A 15,924-nucleotide genomic window follows, 5' to 3' on the forward strand; every position below is an offset into this window, starting at 1 on the left:
TAGTTCTAAATATTTAAATATCCAAAGTGAGTTTCTTTTTTTTATTCTTACTATTGTATTTTGTATAGTTTTCTCTACAGTATTCTGTCCAATTTATTTTTTTCCTCGTAGAGAAATACTTGGTAGTGGGAATGAAATATGTCAGTGTCTGTTTTCTCCTCACGTAATTAACAAGATAAAAGCATATAACAGAATTACTTCTCAGAAGTGCTGGTGTTCATGAGCTGAAAGCCATTGAACCTTTTTGGAAGAATACTGAGAATTGACTGTGACCAATCCAGCTGATTTGTTTGGAAAGCTGTGATTTTTACAGGGATGATATTAAATTTCTTAGGTAGGGTTGTGTCAGTGCTATAAGCTCTGCAGAAACTAGAAAGTGAACAAGGTAAATAAACAGCACAAGATGCAGTGTTTTTTCTACTTCAAGAACAAAGTAACAGAGCGTGAATTATCTTTTAGACCCCAAGACTGTTCCTTTTGTCTTAAAAAACAAAACAAAACAGAAAACGTTCAGATGTTAACTAAATTTGAAGACTTAAGGGAAATCACTGCACTCTTTCAATTTATCATGGGTTCAGTGAGGACTTGGGTTCTGCAGTTCATATTCAGTGGCTAGTAATTATAACAAGCAGTCTGTAGGTTTAGTTTGAAGCACATTATTATTAAGAACGTGCGTTTTTTAATGGCTATGTGCTTCTGCAGAGCACTGGTTTGAGGGGAGAGGGGAACACTTAGTTCCAGGCCATATAAAATGACTGAAAGGAAACATCTTACTAATTGTTCCTTTCCACTGGGAATATTAAAAAGCAGAGTAGATCTTAGATATGTTCACAGATATCATCTATCCACTGTAAAATATGTCTTAAAAATAAAAATTGCCCTTTGTTTTCCCTCTTACTTGGTTACTCTTGGGAGAACCTTCCCCAACGTTATGTGAAAGCCTAGCTAATTTAATGGCTTTTCCTGAGGGATTCTTTTAAAAGATTTCGTTAAAAACCACAGTACATTATATCAACTAGACCATGCTTATCTGCATGCTGGCTAACCCTTGGCAGAACTCAATAGATTGTGTCATGACAGCCCTCCTCATGAGCCGCATCATCTCTTCCTCTGTGTGTATTTTTCATCAACGTGTCTTTTAATGTTCTCCATTGTAATATCTACCAGTTTGCTTTCTGCAGAATTGAGACTTGCTGGTCTGTAGCTCATGGATCACCCAAAAGTTCTTGTAATGTGTAGTTTTCTACGGGTGCCACCTTTAATTTTGGGTGCTGAAGCTCTTGTATGCATTTGGTTTTATGCCATTAAGCAGTTTTTGGCTGTGGGTCTTTTTTAGACAGAAATTGTATAGTTGTATAGTAAAACTGTCCATACTAGTAGAAGGGTTTTTTAAATAGAAAAATTGGGTAGTATTAAAAAAAAAAAAAATAAAAATCTGAAGACTCTGAAAAAAATTTGGCATTTGTTTTGCCCCATTTTTTTTTTAATTTTTTTTTTTTTTTTAACTATCTCACTCTTCTGTGTTGGCTTGTAATTCAGTAATCCCCCTGAGTACTTGGGATTTTACTCAACTGAAATTTCTCTTCATATTCATCGCTGCTGGAAATGAAATGTCAGAGCTTATTGACTGTTTCATGACCTTCTTCCTTTGTGTAGGCTACATATCACCCTCTATATTGAGGCTTTTGTTATTGTTTCATGTATGAAGTCAATAATGGACTTTTCCTCTCCGGTGTTGATAACAAAAGCTTCCTCTTCCAAAGCAGAAACAGCAGCTGTTGACCAGTGAAGAGATAGTATTTTGCTATCTCTTAATAATAAGTTGGGTGTATTGCATTGCCTGCTGTGCAGTTCTCTGGATTGTCAAAGATCCATCATTTTTTTGTCCATTTGTTTGGACACACTGTCAAGCAGTATGTGCTTTATTGTCATGTTCTTCTAAGACATTGTGAGTTTGGAAGCCATGTTCACCTGTTATAATTTAATAGTTAGGACACATAATTCGTCTGTATTGAAATCCCTCTTCACTCTCCAGGAATGAGGGGTGAAGAATATCAAGCTACGAAGCAGTCTGTACAGAAGAGTTAACTGCCTCTATTTAGTCTTCCAGAGGTGGAAGATGGTGGACCAGGAAAAAATCTCACACACCAATACTACCTTGTAGATTACAACTAGGCAAGTAAACTTAGAGACAAGGCTGTGCTGTTGGACATTTCTCCATGTTCTTAGAGCTGCCTTATATTTTTACAACCAAATCTGGTTTTGAGTAACAGTCCAAAATCAAATTCAAATCAATCCAAATCAGTCCATGTATCCAGAACTTGTATCCTGAACTCATCACTATGTGTGTACCATGTTAAATGTGAGCCAAGTGTTGCTATTTCTTCTATTTTCCAGATATTAAAGTAAAACGTATTCCAGAGCATCCCTTCTGACACTTTCATTTGAGAGAGAGAACTGTTAGACTCTAGTCTTGTAGTTCTGGCTGAACTCTGGAGGAGGATGCTGAGCTTTGTTGCTCTATCAATGTTTATTGGTTTTGTTGTTGTTTATTTGTTTGTTGGGTTTTATGGGGGAGGGGGATTGTTTTTTAGGGGGGGTGGGGATTCCTTTTTTTCCCTATTGGCATGCAAGGTATGAGCCCAGAGCTCATATGTATCTACAGATGCTTCACCCAGAGAGCTTTAGATCACTCTGGAGGCCAGTTCTTGTAAGCTAGGGTTTTGCAGTGCCTAATTTAGAGGTACATAAATCCTGTATTAGATAAGGCTTTCTTTATGGGGTATGCTCTGCACTAGTCTTCATTTGGGAGTAAAACATTTGGAATTGGATTGCTTCCCAGGACGACTTCATCTAGGACAAAGTTTCCAGCCTATTGGGCTGTAAGTGCACTCTAACTAGAATGAAGAGCCAAAGTTAGCAAGAGTTTTAGTAGCAGAGCTTGTACTAATTCAAGTGAATTTCCATATTCTTTTTGTCTGTAGGATATATTTTAAAACATTGTTTATATTTCTGTAGTGTTGTTCCATGCATTGTTATAACAATGGAAAACTTAGGGACAGTGGATTGGAAGATTGACATTCATATGTATCTTGTTTATGTTTTAATCAGAGATCGTTATTAATTTGTACAGATTTGAAAGGTTGGCCTGGGAAAAGTGCATTTCTAAAGACTGAGGTTAATATGATGTAATTAGTTTTCTTAAGCTGGAGACTATCAGTTCTTCAGAATGATATTGCAAGAAGTAAAGCCTGACTAAGCAAAAGTGAATACTGAAGGCAAAGAGGGGATTAAAAAGTAATCTTCATAGTCACCTAATTGTTTTGCCAACAAAAATTACACTCAAGTATGAAGTGGCTTTGGCTTTCAATAGATCTGCAACTCAAAATAGCAACTTGAATGTCATTTGACATTCTTTGTGTAGGTTTTCCTTTACAGGCTACCACCTGAAGTGGTGTTTCTGTCCTCTTACGCTCTAACCTGAGTTGGCCGTAGCAACAGCAGTAAATTAAACATTCTAAGTTTGCAAGCTCTAAAGTTAAGGCTTCAGAGATGTTACTCAGTTACCTTGGAAACTTCACATGGTCAGAGCATGCTGGTATTTAGTTCAGGATGAAAAGCTTGTATTTTGCTTTTTAAACTGAAGTTATTCCTGCACGTTCAGTTTGTGTGTATTTTATTTTCCTGTTCAGTAGTGCAGAATCATGTTCTGTGTGGATCAATATGAAGTATGTAATTCCATAAGAAAAATGAGGTTTTGTTATGCAGAATACAAAGCTAACGTGGCTTGACTTTGTTTATTTATTTTTAGTATTATAATGCTTAGATTTTTATTTTTTTTTTTAGTATCAAACAATCTGCACAAGGGCTTAATCATAGGAGGAAGGATTTAGAGCTGTCCTGTATGAACGTAGGAGAGTCTAAACCTTCTTTTATGTATGTCCCTTTATTCTGTGGGAAATAAAACTTCTCTTGTAGGAAGTGTTTAAGTGTTTAACAAAATTAGTTCATACATGCTTGCTAAGTAGAGCCATAGTTTACCTCCCCAGGCCTAAACAACAGGAGCAGTAGTACAGAGTTTTGTTCTTCCCTGACAGCTTAACTCATAAGTCTCTGCAGTACCCCATTCTTGTGACATCCAGCAACAAGTCAATCTTAAAGAGAGGAGGGTAGCTGCATATGATGATTCTTAATGTTGGAAGGAGTCTGCCTGAAGAATCCATCTATCATGGCAGTGAAAGTATTCGTGGAAGGGGAGAGACTCAGAACAAGCATTCCTACCCAGTGTGATATATTAAAAACAACAGCTAGTTTTTGACACTGACCTTCAAAACTAAGCTTCTGTATCATGGAAAGTACTTCTAAGAAGTGTATTAAACTCACCCCAAACATCCTTACTTCAGAGGTAAAGATATTCTGTGCTGCTTTTTGTTCACGTAACAAAAATTCTCCTTATAAGTACTCCTGTAATAGAGGAGAGTGGCCAGCTCTAATTGTCTTGTGGTTGTAGTGTGACAGTTTAAGTACTTACAATTCTGTTTGATTGCAGTGAAAACAAACCAGCTTTGGAAATGTGTTTACTAATCAATGTTGGTTAAAAAGTTACCTGCAAGTAGAATTATTTTCTCTACCTCAAATTATAATACCCTTAAACTTGTCTATGCACCTTTATAGAGTTATATTAAATATGTTAAAAATATGATCAAGGGAGCTCCTGTTGTAGAAAGTTCTCAGAAATGCAAATGTGAACGCTCAGTTGTCTTTAAAAGTCAGAGTATTTTCCAGTAAAAAAGTAAAAGCTCTGAGTTTTTGTGAAGGAAAGAAATTATCCTGTCAACAGATATTTCTTGCTTTACATCTCAAGTCATAATTGCTTTTCTCTCAAATGCAAAAAAAAAAAAAAAATAAAAATAAAAAATTGTTTATATATATATATATATGTCTGTTTACATCATTGCATGTATCTGTCTGCCTGTGTATAAAATGAGGGAGGAATGCCCACATACTTGGCCTCTATAGTTGACAGTATCTCATCAGGCCTGAATGGTCCTGAAATCCAACGTTACGCTTTGTTTTGTTTTTGCGGCAAAACCTTGGGTAACACTGGCAGTGTTCTCCTGCATCAAAATTTCATCCAGGAGAAGTGTTGCTTGACAGATTGCAACACTACACTTGGATTTATTTTTTTTTTTTCAAACTGAAATACTTATTCCATAAACGTAGAGCTATACCTTCCATGAGCACTGCTTGGTGTGTTGCTGGATTGGCTTTCATAAGGATATTCTAGAGGATGTTAGAAGTGACCACATCTGTGTTTGTGGTAAGTGGTCTTTGGCCTTCTGAAGCAGAATTAGTATGCCAGTTTATTTATTATGTTTGTATGTAAGAGACCTTGCCTCTGCTTTAAACTACAGTGTTGGATGTATCATGTATTTAGCAGTCCTGAGAAGTTTTATGCAAGAGTTAAATAACATTAATGTGACCATCCAGAACATGGAAGGAGACTGGACCTGTCAGGTCAGTAGTAATAATATTTGGAGCCCAAATTGTGTCTGGTCTTGTAAAAATCCTTCTGGGGTTTCCTGTAGTGATTTGCCAAAAAAAAAGAAACATTGTTTTTTTCCTTTAGTATTGAATGAATGTTGAGCCAGACAGAGAACAAATCAGAATGTCTCCTTGTTGAAAATCAAACTTCCAATTCTATTGTAAAACGTCTGTGGTCAATAAGGCTAGACTGCCTCCTCTTGTAGCTATTATTTAGCATGTCTGTACAGAAGCCAGCTACAATTTATCTGTCCTACTTTTCTGTGTTTTTACAACTGTGAAAACAATGCCAAAAAATCTCAAACAAGGACTGCAGTGCTGGACCATATATGATTCTGATGATGGAAAGTGGAGCTCTGGATTAGTATGTGCATATGTTGCCCCCAGCGTTGCTGGCGGAAGGTGATCTCATAGAATAGCTCTGTCTCTCTCTTACTCCTTCCATTGTGCTTTTCATGTGCATATACCTCTACACCAGCTTGTTCTTTTGATAGGATGGACTGGGAGAGATTCTGCATGAGACCTGATTGTTTCAGAGTGCTAACATTTTGAAAGTCTATTGTTCAGTACAGCTTCTTGATTAACCCACTTCATGCTTCTGCTGACATCATTAATGAATCCTGGCTGCTGGCCTTCACTTGAGATGCAGCGTGGCTAAACGCCCAAGTAACAGTCACCACCTCAAAGCTGAATAGTGTGGGAGAGCATCGGCTGGTTATCACTTGGTATTTCCACCTGATGAAGGAGAGCTTATGGTGCCGTTCTTAAGCATTTATAGTACACCTCTTTTTTCCCTTCTTCTGTCACTTAAACCTACTGTGAGTCTTGCAGAGGATGCAGTACAAAGTGGCCAGAGTCCTACCAGCTCAGGAGTTTGATAGAATTCAACATCCAAAAACCAGGGATTGAAATCGTTTTTGTCTTTGAAGGAATGGCTTCTGGTAAAAGACAGCAGGAACAGTGCAAAAGGAAATGCTTTCCTGACGTTTTTATTTGAATCAGCAAAGCAACTCAAAACCCAGGGATTATTTGTAGAGTGGTTAATCTTTCTCTAAACCAATCTGTGAGGGTATAATAAAAGAAAACAAACCCCTTTGGCAGTCCTAGGAAACACAGTTTGGTTCATGACCTAGAGTTTGTTGGTGCTTTGTTTGTTTGTTTGTTTTCAGACACAGCATCAGTGCTGCCTGTCAGCATTCTCTGTTATTTCCCTGAGGGCTTTTTCCTCCTGTCTCCAGTGCACAAATTAAGCACAACATTTCAGGGGCAGTTGCACACACTTGGCCAACAACCGTCTCTCCTGGTAATTAGAAAGTTATATTGTACAGCCTATCTTAAAATTCTAACTTAAGTGTTTTAATAATTTTATTGGTGCTTATGTAAATCTAAATAATGTCTCTAGAAACACTGAGGATTTTGTTGTCTTGTACAACTTGTTATTGGGTGAACTGCCTGGAGTGAGTAGCTGGCAGTTGAGTATTTCTGATAATCAGCTGTGCATATAGAGTATTTAATATTCACTGTACATAAATATAAAACATTTCCTCTGCTGTAGTTGTGTTGATCATAATTGTAATAATAATAATTTGCAGACTGTGGACCTCCATTCAATTCACCTTCCTATCATTTCAGCGATAGGGCGTTAAATGCATCCAATGATGAAGTAAAACTTAGGGTAAAAATGTGGCACCTAATGCATGTTCACCAGTGTACTGATGGGATGGATGTCCAGGCATGGCTAGGAATCCTCCTTGGCCATGGTGGGTAGGAAGAGGCAAAGGCAAAGCACTTTGTACACTGTATGTGGAGATTCAACTTGAAGCACAGCTGTAAATTGTTTGCTTGCAGCCCTGTATACATATGTGAGTCTGGCAGTGAAAACAGATGCTGTATATATTTTATTTTGTTGTGTGAAAAGTAGCTGATTTTCTTCAGTGTTTGCGTATGTCTCTTTCATGCTCCAAAGTCTCTCCCTTTGGTTTCTGTCTTTAGAATGCCTTTACAGAGATGTGCTTTGATGATATTGAGCTTCATCACAGTCCTTGTTCGTACACTTAACGGTTTCCAGCTGAGGCCCTGGTCCTGCAATATGAATACAGTGATACTTTGTAAGGAACCCTCAGGAGTGGGTCGGGTCTTTATTTTTCTAGCAATAGTAATTCAGCTTTCTGAGACATTAAAGAACAGGTTATAGTCCCTTTGAAAATTTTTGTGGATGCATTTCATCTTGGAGCTGTGCCACCAACGTCTGTCTATTGCTTTGTGATACAGTTCTGAGTCCTGAGAGATGTTCTTGCTGAAATATTTCCAAAATAAAACTCTTGCTGTCTCAGCTATATTTGGATGAACAGTGGGATGAGTTGCGGTTTATCAGATTGGCTTTCAGGACTTGCTCTCTAGTGAGGCCCTGATGTTTCAGAGAATGGAAAGTCCGTGCAGGTCTTTTACAGCATTTTCCATCTCTTCTACCCAGACCACCTTTCCTTTAACATATAACCACAATGTTCTGCCTCCCTGGGCAACTCATTCTTTCTGTCTCTCCAGTCTTTCAGCTTACATAAAAGAAGTCCCTTTTAAATGCCCATTCCAGCTCAGATTTATTCTACCAGGTATCACTGATTTTGATGAATAGTTTTATTTGGTAGTACTGGAAAACCAGCAGTCAGTATTCGTCTCTTTTTGTGAGGTGTGTCTCTGCTCTCAATCAGGTGGACAAAACTTTGGGAAGAGATGAGGGGGAAGAGAGGTGTAGGGACAAAACACACTACAGGTCGTCCAATAGTCATGGTGTGTACCTAAATGGCTTCATTTATTGTTAGTAGAGAACTAAGAGAGGAGGGAAGGAAAATGTAGGCTTTTTTCATCGGTTTTCAAATATACCTATTTGAAAATAAATACCAGAATCTCAGAAATGAGATTATTTTATTCCCCCGCTTCTGTGGAAGTTACCACTGACTGCCATGGGATCGTAAACAGATCTCTGTCTTCTGGTGGTCGGTGTCATCTGCAGAAAGGGGAGTATAGAAAGCAAGTATTTCCCATAGAGCACTATTTCTTTTCCCACTTCCCACTGACATGTAGCTATTGACTAAACAGGTCATTTCACTGGATGATGGGTTCACCCAAACAGAAGTCAGTTTATTTGGATGGGTTGAATGTAGGGTAGTGGTACAGTGCCCTGAAGTATTTCAGCTCTTTTTGAGGTAAAATTTCTTTCACAATTTGTTGTTCACATCAAAAAGTGGGTATTTATACTTAACATCTTAGTCTTTATTCAGAAAATGCTATATAAATTGCTTTAGTGTTAGATGTGTTTATACAGTTTTCTTTGTTAGACAAAATCCTTAATTGAATTAATTTCTTGGTTTGGGCATAGCTCCATTAATTACTGGTTTGGGTGAACCAAGTATGATTGTTGGGAAGTAATTCCTCTTTGCTGATGGATAACATTAAATGTATTCAAACAGGGTTTTAAATTACTACTTCAGTGTGTATAAATGTATCAGGAGTTATTTTAGGGTGTTCTTTATTTCCCCGTTGGTTCAGATACTGTAATAATATTATTAACAACAAACCAGATCCAGACCTCATTAAATTAATACAACAGAAAGATAATGAGAAAATTGCCAAGTAATAAAGAACAACACAGAAGTTTTATAGCTTATGAAGTGATAGTGGCTGGTGAGTGGGCTTTGTAGTCAAGGCTCCTGGGTCTGAAAAATGGTCCTGATAGTTTGCCAGCAGGCGTTATCTGGTAATTTGTGATAAACTCTATTTTCGTAGAAGAAAGTGCAAAACAAAATGTTACCTAGTGGAGCAGGAGGGATCACTTAAAAGCCATGTAGTAGAATCTACTCATAGGTATAGGAGCTTTGGAGAAAGCATCAAAATCTTTAGAGAAATAAAGAAGGAAAATTGTCTCTGTACAATATAAACAAATAATAAAACACATGTAAGCAAGAAGGACATGTGTGGTTTTCTAGGTAATCAGAGATTTGTGCTCCAGTAAAAAACGAAAGTGTATATCAGATGAAATATGACTGTTCTATAAGAAAAGAGAGTAATTAAAAATAAAGAAGTGCACGTTCCAGTGGGAAAATTTTGCATTTGAGGGCTGTCTGTATTCTTCCTTGTGCCAAGTTCTGTTACGTGGCCCAGCTTTGGGTTCATTTCCTTACTGTTATGGTCAGGGATTTGTAGTTGAGGTTGAAGAGAGTATGAAAAAGAAGGAAAATACGAAACATGTTTATGCTCTGGAGAGTTTCACAAATAATTGAACAAACTTCTATTTGTGTAGTGGTTTCAAGTATGACTTTTCTAACATAAATTACCATTACAGGAATCTTTGATTGCTGTACAGTTATTACTGAAAGAGGCATCTGGAAAATGTCTTCCATTAGCTGTGCTTTTTTGGCAGAGGTTGTAAGCAAGCATGGTCAGTGTAATTAAGCTGACAAGTGTTTAAGATACTGTGTTTGTTTACTGTATGTACTCTCCTTCAGTAAATATTAGTATTTCTTCTAAATCCTCTACTCTAGCTGGTGACCCTGACCACGTTTAAGCCATGGTATAGCATGTAGCACAGCTATACGAGGGGCTGGGCGTTCAGTGGGGAAGATTAGAAGCTTTCTCTAGCAGATAGCTGTGGTACTCATGTGCAATATGTGAGCAGCAACAAATTTCTTTGGGAAAGCTCAGACTGATAGAGAAGGCAAAATACCTGGACCTCAGTGATTTTTCCCTCGTGAGCTGTAAAATTCCTTTGGAGAAAGTCAGCCCAGGGCCCTGAACATCCAATGCTTACAAAATTTTATAGGATTTTTGTGTGAATCCTTTCTTCCCTTTTGGTAAGTATAAAAATAGGGTTTGTGAACTTGCAGATTTAGTCTCTCAGGGTCCCCGTGAGTCAGTTTTACTGTAGAATTTCGGTACGTGCTGAACGACGATGTCTTAATCAGGTGAAACTTAGCAGGAGTTAAGACTGAGCAGCAGCTTTCTAACTCACTTTATTTGATTTCAAGTTTGCGGTGCTTTTTATAACTTCATTTACCTCTTTATTTAGACACCTCTTTATGTGGTAAACCATGGTGAGGCCGGACCAATCCGCTGTAACAGGTGCAAGGCTTACATGTGTCCTTTCATGCAGTTTATTGAAGGTGGTAGGAGATATCAGTGTGGATTCTGCAATTGTATAAATGATGGTAAGTGATGTTTCCCTGATCCGTGACTCCTGTAAAACTAGAAAAGAACCATATATCTGAAGTGATTTTCTTGACTTGCTGGCGTGAAAATTCAGTAAGGAAGCCTATTTCACAATAACAAAACAAAAAACATTGTAAAAAGTTGGAAGCACTTTTTCAATCCAATTTGTAGAACTTTGTAAGAAGACTTAATGCTGGATTGTGAAGTCCAGTGTGGTGTGATCAAAAGTTTATTTTAAAGTACTGTATCAACGTAGGCTAAAAGCTGCTTGTACTGCTCCCCCAAAGCAACTTTTGTGTAGAAAAATTAAGAAATGTAAATGTTCAGAAAAGACCAAATATTTAGAAGCATGTTAGACTGTTCATGGCTGCGCATGCAGTGGTTAAATAACTTATTAATCTCACTGTGACAACTGTTGGTTTTCACAGAAGATACCATGCCATATTTGTTCAAGTGTGCTGCATGTGACTCATAACTGTTCTTGTGCTCTTGGCTGAATCCCAGTTCTTTGCCAGAACTAGCCTTTCTAGACATCTGTATCAAGTTGGATTTCCTCAGCTGGATCGCAGTGCTATAGTGCTTTCCCTAATACAGTAATATTTTCAGCTCTGAAACAGGAACCTTGACAGGCTGACTGCAGCTTCTTTGCTGCCTGAGGCTTGGATGTTGGAGCCAGCACAGCAGATAGCAGCGCTCATAGTTAGCAGTTTAAACTTGCATAAAGAGAAATTTGGATGCATTATGAACATTTTAAGAAAGTATCATTTTCAGTTATGCTCCATATGCATACAGTGTTCTTTATCCAAGTAGGAAATCACTTGAAAAATAACAAATAAATAAAATTGAGACCTTAGATGTCCTGCAAATTAGGAGTGCTCTGCAGCCCCCCAGCTTTTAACAGGCACAAATTGTGAAAAATACTCATCCTAAATGTACACTGATGGAGGAAAAATAAGCTAAAATCCATATGCAGCCATCCCCAATGTGACCAACCTTCAGACTAGCCACGTATAGATCGTTGGTAACAAAACCCTTGATTTCTTAATGCTTGCTTTGGAATTTTGCATCTTTTATCTGTAGCTCCAAGAAGTTCCCAATGCAATGGACTGAATGCAATTTGCTGTACAGTAGGCCAGGGGTGTGAACATTGCAGAGTGGTATTTTTACATAAAGCAGCACAGGCTTCAGAAAAAAAATGTCATTTTTAACTCTGGCGACTTGAATTAAGGTGTGGGGAGACAGTGCCCGCTAAGAAAAGGGCCATCGTTAGCCTGTATTCTGAGGACAGCAGACTCCTGCCCGTGGAGGTAACCTGAGTCACTTTTACCTACTTGAGCTTTAGAGATACAGTTATATACAGGGGAATATGCCTTGTTCTCCAAATTCAAGAGGTCCCAGACTACCAAAATATACAGGTTTTGTTTGTTTTCACGTATGGATGTGTGGATAAAAACGTAACCTGGCTGAGTGTTTATGCTCTTCCCTTTATCAGTGACAGAGTGGGCTGTATTACTACGTCGTATCTGTGGAATGGGGCTGTTGGGTTGTTCCCCTCTGCTACAAAATATAAACTTTTTTTTTCTGCTCTTGTACTGATTTTTAGTCCCTCCATTCTTCTTCCAACATCTGGACCACATTGGCCGACGGGTAGATCACTATGAAAGGCCTGAGCTATCTCTGGGATCATATGAATATGTTGCTACTTTGGATTACTGCAGAGTGAGTATCTTCAATATGCAAATTCTGCTATGATGCTTATAAGCTGGGAACATTTTAGAAAATGTACAGACATGGAGAATTTAAGCTTATGATAACGTTTTGTTCTTCTGTGTGATGGGAGTATGAGCCCTGCAAGTAAGAGTAATAAGCAGTCCGTCAAAGTCCTGGGTCATAAGTCTTCAGCTGGGGTGCTGGTTTGGTCCTAGCAAGTGTGTAGAGGATGTTTTGAGGGTATAGCTCAAGTCTTGTAGCACTGTTGCATTTTAACAGCATGTCTTCTGTTAATTTTGAGGACAGACATACACCTAAGTTGCCTTCTGAGCTTTGTAAACCTTAGCATGGGAATTGTTTGTTGGTTCTTGCTGAAGTCAGGTAGAATTGTCCTTCTGACAGTGGAATGAATTCACGATAAGGTTAGGAAGTAAGTTGAATCTGACAGAGTCTTGAAGTGCATACCAGTGACTTCCTCAGGTGATCAAATTGTTGCTGGCACAAATGAATGAGCAATTGTTCAGTTCTGCTTTCTTGCAGGGATACGGCTCAAAAATCCAATGAAATACCTGAGATTGCCTCTATGGATTGCACTGAGATCTGGGTTAAACCCCAGATCACAATATGGCAACTCAGTGACTGTAGTGGGTCTTCGTTTTGCAAAAGCCTGTTTCATAGATGTAGCAGAACGTTAGAAAAAATGAATTTCTTACAAAATTATCATTCACAGTGGGAATGTTAAGCCACTGAATCTTAGAGGAGTTAACACTGCTTTATAATCATTTTCTCTTTTTGCTTCAAGTTAGAAACGTTTAGTTCTTTTATAAATCAGTTTAAGACCAAAACTGAAAAGTCATTTCCTTTCGTGCTTATCAAATGACAAGGATGAACAGCTACAGAAATGTTAACAAATAGCAGCTGTGCTGCATTATTGTGCTCCTGCTCAGCGGATGTGGCAAGAGCACAAGTTCTCATTTCTGCCATATATTTGTCAGAAATTATGCAGGGATTCTCTACAAACAGCAGTGTGCTGTGAGGAATTTCATGAAGTAGAGTTTGATACGGTTTATGGAACTAGAATCCAAATGTAGAACACAGAAGAGCTTTTAACGATAATGTCTGGTTTTAGTTGACAAGAGTTAATCTTGATTTGCGTGATTCACATGAGCTGAGATCAAGGGTATAATGATTGGCTTTAAGTGTTTTTGGAGACTACAGTAAGTCATAATTCAAAGAATAGATGATTTTGTTCTTATACAAAGTTTTCTGTGGTCTACTTGTAGCAAATATGATTTGATAAGTGGTCAGAAGTCTTTATGTGAAGACTGTGAAACAGCGTGTGCAACAATGGAAGGGTTGGCCTGACATTGCCACCAACTAGTAACCACTCCTTGTCTTAAAGAGTTAGTCTCGCCACAGGACTAATATCAGTTTTCCTACCTATGGTGGTTACAGTTGCTGTGTACACTCTGTTTGACCTTCTTCCTAGGTCTGTCTGTAGGCACGACATGGCTTTATTTAAAACCAAAACCATCAGCACGTTACTTACATAATATTGTGTCAGTGTCATACCATTTGTATGCACTTACTTTGTGAGAAACAAACTATGGCTAAGAAGCTGTGCCCAAAGGAATCCCTACCATTCCAAGTCAATGCTGCATATGCAGCAGTTGCATACAATGAATGTGGTGCTCTCATGCTTTAATTATCCTAGAGAAAATCAGCTTATTCCTGAAAATACAGTTTTCTTATCTGTTCAGAGTGCACTGGGGCATGAGAAAGCAAGACAGACAGATAGACAGACAAATAGCCAGACAGGATGCAGATGGTTGATGCTTAGCACTGCTAAGGACTGCGATATTTTACTTGTGGTTCAGTACTTGGGTTGCATTTTCTTTTTCCAGAATGGTTAGAAATTGCTTAACAAAAACCAAACAGAAGTATCCCTCTTAACAAGATTGTTGTCTGGAAAGTGTGGGCACAGAAAAAAAGCCAAAAACAAATTTGTTTAAATAACTGAGTTCCAATAGAAGATGTTAGTATTTAAACAATTAAACAGTTTAATAAACTGTTGCTTTAAATACTGTGTTCTAGTAGGATGCTACTTTCCAGTAGTACTGCTTTATTCCAAGGATGGACCTTACCAGTACATCATCTTTGGTAGCAATTACTATTTGTAACCCATAGCATTTCTCAGATGACTGAACACTGTATTTAGGCTGCCTTACTGTACCGTTTGTAAATCTTCTTTAACATATTGGGACACCATCTGATTTTCCTTGTTAATATTTTTTCTTGTAGAACAACAAGCCTCCAAATCCACCCGCTTATATCTTCATGATTGATGTGTCATACAGAAACATAAACAGCGGCCTTGTTAAGCTCATTTGTGACGAACTGAAGACTCTTCTTGATAAACTTCCTAGGTAAGGCAACACCAGTGTGTTTTGCTTAACTTGCTGTGCATGAATTCAGGAAAGCTAAGGAAACTCAGTTTAACATTGCTGGCAATTTCTGAGAATCTTAGATTGATGTCAGGGTTTACTGCTGTGTGAACAGAAAGCATCTGTTGACCCAATTGCACAAGCAGAATTATTTCTTCTCCTTTCTTGCAGTGAACTCTAGTGGTTTTATTAATGAAATCCCAGCTTGCAGTTTTGACTTGCTGCAGTTCCCATGCTGGGAATTCACCCTGTGCTCAGATTGATGGGAGCCCAAATTCTTGAAGAGGAAAGCCTGGGTATCAAAGCAGTGTGCGTAACAGAAGGGAGCACTGCTATAAAGATACGTGGCAGAGAAGCCTGGAAGCGGATGAGGAAAAAGAAGTTAAAAGTAGCAAATGGATTGAGCTAGGCGGCTCTGAGACCTCTGGTTGAAAGGGTGCTGTGCTTTTGCAGGCTTGTAGCACAGCAGAAAACACACTGCTTGCTTATTTGAAACATTAGGGTAAACATTTTCAAACTGACTAATTCTAAACCAGGACCCTGCCTACTTATGATACATGGAGAAATATGTTAATAGAAATGGTGCCCACCAGCTCAGAAAGCCAGGCTAACTAGTTGTGCCAGCGTGATTTTTAGACACATAACTTAGAAACATTTGAGTGTGTGTGGTAATGAGATCTCATTTTGGGACTTGAAGAACAGTGTTGTGTGTTGGCTGCACAGGTAACCAGCTGCTGTGTTTGCAACTCAGCTTTAAAATTATGAAGAGAATTGGATTGTGCAAAGTGTGCAGAGCAGCACAGATAGGAGCACTGTCTGATAAAACTGTCCCACATGCTGCTATGTCAGAACTCTGGGACCAGTGGATGATGCAGCTATTTCTCTTGTGAGTAAGGAAGCGCTGTATGTCCCGACTGAGCTCCTGAATGACCTGTTCATAGTGTTACTAAGAAAATGGTAGTGTCTGAGTGCTTGGAGTGTACAGAAACGTTCACTCAGAAGTCGTGCCTCTTTTTGAGTTATA

General features: G+C 38.3%; 1 protein-coding gene across 10 annotated transcripts in view; it reads left to right on the forward strand.

Annotated features, from left to right (window-relative positions):
* SEC24D (SEC24 homolog D, COPII coat complex component) overlaps window positions 1–15,924 on the forward strand; it is a 48,321-nt gene that overhangs the window by 21,362 nt on the left and 11,035 nt on the right. For all 10 annotated transcript variants that reach the window (XM_015861850.2, XM_015861860.2, XM_015861852.2 and 7 more), the window contains 3 exons: window positions 10,607–10,745; window positions 12,350–12,465; window positions 14,758–14,882. In XM_015861850.2, the coding sequence (XP_015717336.1) occupies window positions 10,607–10,745; window positions 12,350–12,465; window positions 14,758–14,882 (380 nt within the window). The remainder of the gene's footprint in view (window positions 1–10,606; window positions 10,746–12,349; window positions 12,466–14,757; window positions 14,883–15,924) is intronic.

Source organism: Coturnix japonica, chromosome 4, assembly GCF_001577835.2.
Source record: "Coturnix japonica isolate 7356 chromosome 4, Coturnix japonica 2.1, whole genome shotgun sequence".
Classification (NCBI taxonomy): domain Eukaryota; kingdom Metazoa; phylum Chordata; class Aves; order Galliformes; family Phasianidae; genus Coturnix; species Coturnix japonica.